Source organism: Lynx rufus, unplaced genomic scaffold, assembly GCF_022079265.1.
Source record: "Lynx rufus isolate CCGP_SWC_20201006 ecotype Redwood Valley unplaced genomic scaffold, mLynRuf1.p SCAF_21, whole genome shotgun sequence".
Lineage (NCBI taxonomy): Eukaryota > Metazoa > Chordata > Mammalia > Carnivora > Felidae > Lynx > Lynx rufus.
In genome coordinates, this window is record NW_025814836.1 from 21,319,016 (window position 1) to 21,326,646 (window position 7,631).

General features: G+C 58.5%; 1 protein-coding gene across 5 annotated transcripts in view; it reads right to left on the reverse strand.

Moving 5' to 3' along the window:
- NTRK3 (neurotrophic receptor tyrosine kinase 3) overlaps nt 1-7,419 on the reverse strand; it is a 380,742-nt gene extending 373,323 nt beyond the window's left edge. For all 5 annotated transcript variants that reach the window (XM_047086792.1, XM_047086791.1, XM_047086794.1 and 2 more), the window contains exon 1: nt 7,028-7,419. In XM_047086792.1, the coding sequence (XP_046942748.1) occupies nt 7,028-7,275 (248 nt within the window). In that variant the 5' untranslated portion in view covers nt 7,276-7,419. The remainder of the gene's footprint in view (nt 1-7,027) is intronic.
- Between the last annotated feature and the right edge of the window lie 212 nt (nt 7,420-7,631).

Here is a 7,631-nt window from a genome sequence, read left to right on the forward strand (position 1 = left end):
AATGAACTATTACTTCCAAAGTGCTTGAAACAAGGTCTACAACACAGGAAGCACTCGGTACAAGTTAACTGTTGTTATACATTGACGACTTTCTCTTTGCTGGGCGTGATACAGGACACTGCCCCTCAGAGCACTGCTAAGAAGTAGTTACCGCTATGCTCAACTTACAGATAAGGCAACAGAGGCCCAGAAGAGGTAAGGGGCTTGTCCAAACCTAGGGAGAGGCCAGGCCCCGAGGATCAGCTGGGGAAACCCAGCCACCGTGTTCCTCTCCATGCTTGATGATTCTGAGGAAGGAATCCCAAATCTCCTACCACCCAGACCAGGCACACTGGTGATGGGACAAGGCAGGTGGAAGGAGGGCCGGGGGACAGAGGTGAGGCTGGAGAGAGAGGATGGGCTCCCCAGCCCTGCACGTAAACAGAGCAGAGCAGAAAGCCTCACCGAGTGAATCTGTAATTGGCGAGGGCCGCAGGCTACGAGGAGCCGTGTGGCTGCCAGCCTCGTCTAGTTGCTGCCTCTGGGGACCCCGGATTTGGAAACATCGCCCCAGAGGGAGACACAGTCGTGGGCAAAGCTCTGGCTTTGACAGAGCAGAAGAGGGTGACGCCTGCCCCAGCACCTGAGAGAGGGACCCTCCAGTAACCCGGCGCCACAGGCAAGTCGTTGGCTCTGTCTGGGCCTCTCGCGGTCCCCTTGGGCAGAAACATGAGGGAGGGGACGCCTGCAGCCGATCCTTCCCGCCATGAGTTCTGGTGAGCCCTGCACAAAATTAAGGATCCTCATGGGGATTCCCAGGGCTCCAGTGGGCACTGAGCTTCTGTTATGACTTCAGTGGAGTCCTCATCCTTGGTGATCCAACCCATCAAACAGGAGCAGCAAACATGCCTGGTCTCCAGGAGTATGTGTTTCCCAAAGTGAAGGCGAGTGAGGCTCATGGGATAACAGACGACTTGAGCGGCTGACAGCCACCAGCAGATCTGGTGAGGGGCGGGGCAAATGCAGCCTCCACTCAGGCCACACCTAGACCCATCTTCCAGGACTCTCAGCTGTCCTCCAATCCCTCACAGACGGACCGTTTCCAGAATGCTGCCCCCCATGGGAGAAAGAACTTTCTGGATGAAAATGGAGCCACAGGATGTCTAGCCAAAGGACCACCACCAGACAGAAGAGTCCATGGAACCAGAGAAGTCATGACTGGAGCACCACAGAAGGAGTCACGAGACTCTTCTACAGCTTTCCTTTTGGGAGACACGCAGCTCAACCCTTTTCCTTATTTTGTTGATCGGTACAATGGGACTGCTTATGATCCCTGCTTATGCGCTTCAAGTAGCTGTGGCCAAAATAAACCCAACCACTGTAAACTGGAAAGCGTAAGAGAAATGCTGAGGTGTTCAGGAGGTAAAGAATTTGCTGGACAGAAACAAAAGGCAGGACCTGACGGGTACTAGGAGATAGGCTTTTGAGACCCAGCCTGGCCCTCCAGTGGTCCAGTGCTGAGATTCTCCTCTGCCACCCAGCCTGACCCCTCCTCTCATTTTCCCTGCTCCCCCTGCCAATCAACCCACCCCTCCCCTGGAACAGAGCCAAAAGGGAGAGTCTGGGCTTCAGGGTCACCTATCCTACTGTCTACCCACCTCCCTCCCAAACCCAGGCTCTTCTAAGCCTTTTGGATTATGGACACACCAAGGTTTTTTGATTACGCATGCTTTAGCAATAAAAATTTTATCTTGTGACCCCAGAACGCTCCTATTTATTAAATCATATGCTTGTGTATCTTCAGTCCATATGCTAAATATTGAACATTCCCTTTTCTAGACAAGAATAACTTGAAATGGAAGTTCTGGCATGTTCCTCTCACACCCAGAGGAGGTCTCTGCCGGGGCAATGACTGGAAGCTTTGCAGAGGGAGGTCTCCTTCTTGCCTTGAGCGCAGAGTAGAGAACAGCCAGCCACGAAGCCGGGTGTCTGGCCTCTCAGAGGCTGCAGGCCCCGGTACATTGCTAAGTGTGGCCTTTGGTCTGGGCAGTTGAGTCCAAACTGTGTGGCTCTTTCTAGGTGAGCCAGAGTTCTCTAGAAGTAGGAAGGGAAGGAAGAAGGAAGGGGAAAATGGCCGATGGCCAGAGAGCGATCAGCCCTGCCCTCTTCTGGGGTGCATCACAAAGGTCAGCTACCAACCCCAAAGATGGTGCCCTTAAATTTTTTTTTTTCAACGTTTTTTATTTATTTTTGGGACAGAGAGAGACAGAGCATGAACGGGGGAGGGGCAGAGAGAGAGGGAGACACAGAATCGGAAACAGGCTCCAGGCTCCGAGCCATCAGCCCAGAGCCCGACGCGGGGCTCGAACTCACGGACCGCGAGATCGTGACCTGGCTGAAGTCGGACGCTTAACCGACTGCGCCACCCAGGCGCCCCAAGACGGTGCCCTTAGAAGTGGCCTCACAGAGCCTCGTAGGGGTGTTCCTTGGGCTAGGATGGCAGATGTCCAAGATGGAAGGGGCACCGCCCCATGGCCTCAATTCATAGCTGAATTTATAGGCTCAGAAAGGCTACAGCACCTCCTAAGGCTCACAGTGGGTTAGGGGCACGACCAGTGGTAGGACTCATGGTGACTCATCCCTTTCTCTAAGTCTACCTTCCCTCTGGCCACCTGGAGGCCCCGAAGGGAGGCCAGAGACCGTGCCTGTGATCCCAGTATAAACCAAGGAACGGAGTCCAGTGGCAGGAGAGATGCCACAATACTGGCAAAGGTCATCCCGAGAGAAGGTCACGGCCCACCCATACTCCCACTTAAGAGTCAGCTGGGGCGAGGGCTCCCCCATTACACTCGGAGAGGAAGAGAAGGCAGCGGACAGGGACAGGCGGGGCAAGGACAGACAGCATCCCAGGGGAGCAGACATCAGGCCCCTCCCTTCTTCACAGCCGCAAGCGCCACTCCAACCAGGCAGGACCCTAAGCTGCCTCCCAGGCCCCAGGCTCAGCCCTCCAGGGACCAGTCCCCAAAGGCTCTCAACGCTAGGGTCAGGTTGGGCCGGTGTTCCCCAAAACCACCACGTGCTCAGGTCCTCCTGGAGCTGTAGAGATGATACCCTGGGCCCCAGACTGTGCCGGGAAAGACTCACTTGGGCTTGTGGGGGCTGAAGACTCTGTCTCCAAGCAAAATCCCAGGACCTCTGGAGTCCAGGGTCCCCAGTTTTCATTCCAGAAGTGCCCCACTCCCCAGAGCTGCCACCACTCCCCCTTCCAAATCTCACCACAAAGGCCTCCGGATTGAGCCCACCTCCCTCAGGCCTAGCCTAACTCCCAAGAGCCTGGCTGAGCTCCATGATGCCCTTGGGGCCTGGCTCACACCCCTGCCTGCATCCCAGCTCCCAAGGGTAATTGTCAAGGCTGGCTCTTCCCTTGATCCTTAGAAAGGCTAACTATCAAGGAGTCAATACAGCAGCCAAAGCCCGAAAGGTCCTTCACCCAGCCAGGCAAGGGCCTACAGGGAAGACCGGGGACACAGAAGGACCTGAGAGCTGCAAACACCAGCCATCCTGGGGTGGCTCCTGCAGAGACCCAGTTGGTGGCTCAGAGTCCCAGCCAAGAAAGAGCTCATGGTATTCCCAAGGCGGGGTAGCCAGTCCCAGGAACTCCGGGCCCTGTGAGCCATCTCCTCCCCTTTGATCTTCAGACAGTCAAAGAAGACACCATTCAGATCCAACCCCAGGCAGGCTTGACCTAGACAGTGGGCCCACCTCCCAGCCACCGCCCTCTGCCTTTGTGACGTCAGAGCCTGGTGGGGCCAGAGGGCAGCAGGGCAGTGCGTGGACCCTTCTAGGTAAGGTTACTGTGTGCCCTGGGCTCCAGAGGGACTGGCCTCCTAAACAGAAAGAGGCCAAGGGAGAGGGCCCTTGGGGAGGAGCGGAGGGCAGACCCACACTTCTGCCCTGATGCCTTACAGCGGCTTCCCTCCTGATACCAACGGGACAGCCCCCTGCTCCATCAGAGGCACCCTCAGCCAGCCTCCGATGGGTACACAACAGCCAAGCCACACACGACCCTGAGAGAAAGACCGTGAGGCACCTCTCAACTGTCTTAAAATTTACGTATTGTCAGTTAAGCACTGAGGGAAGGACCTTAGAACTCTACGGTCCCACAACATCTGTGGAAGCCAGCCCCCCCGGTTCCCGTAGCTAGGCCTGATGTCGAAATCTGGCTACACCCCAGCCTCTTCTTCATCCCTCAGAGTCTGCCCAAGCTGCACCCCTAAGCATCCACCAGCAAGAGCCTCAGGCTAGTAGAAGACTGCAGGACCCCTCAACTCTGCATCTCTGATAGCGCCAGAAATCGGAAGATCACGCTTTCCTCCGGCCGAGCCCCGGCTTCAACTCAAGCCCCCTTGCCAGATCATGCCGAAGTCGGGCCTCCTGCCCTGCAGTGAGTGAGAGCTTCTGTCTGTTCTTAAGGCCCTCCTCCCGGCCTGCTTCCACAGGCTTCCAGGCAGAATTGGGGCCTCAGCTTTGGTGTTGGACGGACAGAGATCCAAGCCTGGCTCTCCACTGGGGCTACGTGCCCCCAAACATTACTCTGCCACCCTGAGCTTTCATTCCCTCGGGTAAAACAGGACACGGTGACATCTGCTTCCCAGGCTGAGCATGACTCCCCCTGCCTCCCTCCACTGATCTCTGCCTCTGGGCTAGAAGACGAAGCCCTTCCCCGAGTTCAGTCAATACCAGCCATAGATGTAACAGGGCACTGGGGAAAAGATGGGGTGAGGAAGGGTCATCAGACCCATGACCTCTGACCTGCCTCTCTCCCACCTGCCACTCCACACAGCTCCTGTGGGGAATCCAGTTCCCTGGCTCTTAGGTGTTGGGGTGGATTTAAAGAGAGGAGTCCCAACTGCAGAGTCCCGAAGCAAGGATGGGGACACACACACAGTCTCCCAATACACTCCCTGCCCACCGTCCTCCTGTATGTCCCACTGGAGTCCTCCAACACCCAAGGGGACAAGAGACTGCCCCATCCCCACCCATCACCCACCTTTCCAGCACCTTTGTCTCGGAACCGCTGCCTGGAAAGAGAAGCCAACTCTCCTCGATCAAACTGCTTCCCCAAGCATCGCTTTCAGAGGAGCGCTGAAAACCTCTGCCTGGCTACAGAGAGCCTACGTGATTGTGGCCATCCCTGCCTCCCTCTGGCTTCCTACAGATACACATATCCTAGAAGCAGAGAACAAGCTGAATAAGGCTCCCCAGCTCCCAGAGACCCACACCAGGCCCCCTTCTCTCCAATCCTTGGCCCACTAATCCCCCTGGAAATCCCTAGATCCCACTCCTGAGCCCCTGGACCCACTGCTATGCTCTCCCCACCCCAGCCCCCACAGCCCGATGGTGCACTTCCCAGCTGGAGTTTCCCTGACGATCCCGCTCCAGACCCTCCTCCAGGCATCCTCCCCGGATGCTGGAATGCTGTGGCCCGCAGGGCAGGAGAGGCAGAGTTGGGTCCATCCTGTTTAGCCCCTGCCCCCCTCCAACCCCTCCCACCTTGGCTGTTTGTCTTATTATCCCAGGCCCACCCGCTGAAGGTAGTGAGGACGTGAGCGGCAGAGCTAAGATGTGGGTCAAGCTGGTCTCCTGGGCCAAGAGTCAGAGACATCTCCCGGGCCATACATTTCCTCAAACCGTTAGTGGCAAGAACACGAGCACACTCTCCATGAAACCAAAAGGGCTGGCGGGCTTTCTTGGGAGAGCAGGACTGCAATTCCTCCCGGCCTGGCCGCCCCATCTCTGAGGCAAAGGGAGGGTTGCCGCCTGGGAGAGCAGCACCAATGGCAGACTTAGCAGGGCTTGAGTCCACCCCAAACGCCTTCCTGAGACCCCAGCCAAGACTTCAGTGTGAATCCCTCTTGGCTTCCTACTCACTTTGAGGGACCCCAAGGGGTGTGGACCTCGGGAGGGGGATAAGAGAGCTATGCCCTGGGCAACCCCAGTGCGTCCACACCCATCTCTGGATGTCAAAATGGGGGGGGGGGGTCACCTGGCCCTGAGGTCAGCAGAAGAAAAGATGGCCAGCTTCCCTGGACCCTGAGCTCTTCTTTCCCGGGGCTCACAGTTCTATCCCCGACCCCTACCCAAGGTTGGGGGGAGGGGGGCGGGTGGGAAATACGGGCCACCATAGGTCTCGCTCAGATGGGGCAGAACCAAACAAAACGCCGATCCGAGTTGGATTTTCCCCAAAAAACGCATCTGCAAGATCATATAACCCCCATCCCCAAGACACGCCAGTCCCCTCTCTGCTCCCTTCTCCATCCTGACTCGGAATTACCGGAGCAGTCATCAAAGCTCACAAGGACGGGATCTGTAGGCGCCCAGATGCAGATGAGGGTGGGAAAGGCGGGGGGGTGTCTCGGAAATGCCCAAAATGGGGTTGGAGAGGGCGGGCGAGAGGGAAAGGGAAGAGGTAGGCGTCCATGACGGCCACGACATGTCCAAAGTCTCCCCGCGAGCAGCCAGCTCTCCCAACTTGTTTACTTGTCAGCGTGCTTTGCGGTTTCCAAAAGGAAATAGTTAAACATCTCGGCTGGATCGCGAACAGTCCCTGTCACCTTCCCTACCGGCTAAGCGCCGCCGCCGTCACTGCCGCCGCCTCTGCCGGGAATCGAACCTCGTCTACTTTATTCCACTCGAGCGTGGCCAAACTGTTGCTATTCAGTGGGGGGCAAAGAACTCGACGAGCCACAGCGGGTGGGGGCGGGGGCGGGAGCTGGGCCCCGCAAGCCCTGGGCCGGCTGGGGTCCCCTCCGAGGAGAGGCACACACGCAAGCCCCGGCTCACGCGTGCCGGGGCCGGATCACCTGGACTCCGCCGCCCGAAAGCATCTCCCGAGCCACGGCGAGCCTGACGCGCGCCCGGCGGACGGCGGGCAGCGGCGAGCTGGGGCGGGCGGGCGGAGGGCCGGCTCCCGGCCGAGGGCGGGCGGGCGTGGGGGAGACGCGGAGCGAGAGGGGAGGCGGGCTGGGGAAGCTGCCGCCCGACTTACATGGAAGTGATATTCCTTGAGATGTCTGTGATGTTGATGCTGGCGTTCCCATTGCTGTTCCCTGAATCCTGCCCTTCCAGGAGGGGGAAGAGGTTCCCATCGTCCGGCCGCCGGCAATTGATCTCAGTCTTGCTGCAGACACAATTTGCAGGGCAAGCCAGCACGGAGCCCACATAGTCCAGCCAGACGCTTCCCAGCAAGAAAATCCGCCAGAAACTACACTTGGCTGGGCAAAGAGAGACATCCATCTCCGATCGCGGCTTCTAAAAAAGAGGAGGAGGAGAGGAGAGGGGGGTGGGGTGGGGGGAGTGGGGAGAGCTGGGGGGGAAGGAAACAAAGACGGCGAGGGAGGGGGGAAGGGGGAGGGGGGGCCTCTGCCTTTGAAACGCCGTGCGATCAGATGCAAAATCCTTCAGCGTCTGAAACCATCGCGGCCGCCGCCGCCGCCGCCGCCGCCGCCGCTGCCGCCGCCGCCGCCGCCGGGTGGGAGCCGCGGGGAGCGCCTAGTGGCGCGGTCTGCCTGGCATGGTGGCCGGCTCGGCGCTCGCCGGCTCGCCGGGTCCGGGGGCTCGGGAAGCGAGCCGCGCTCTCCGACTCCGAGACT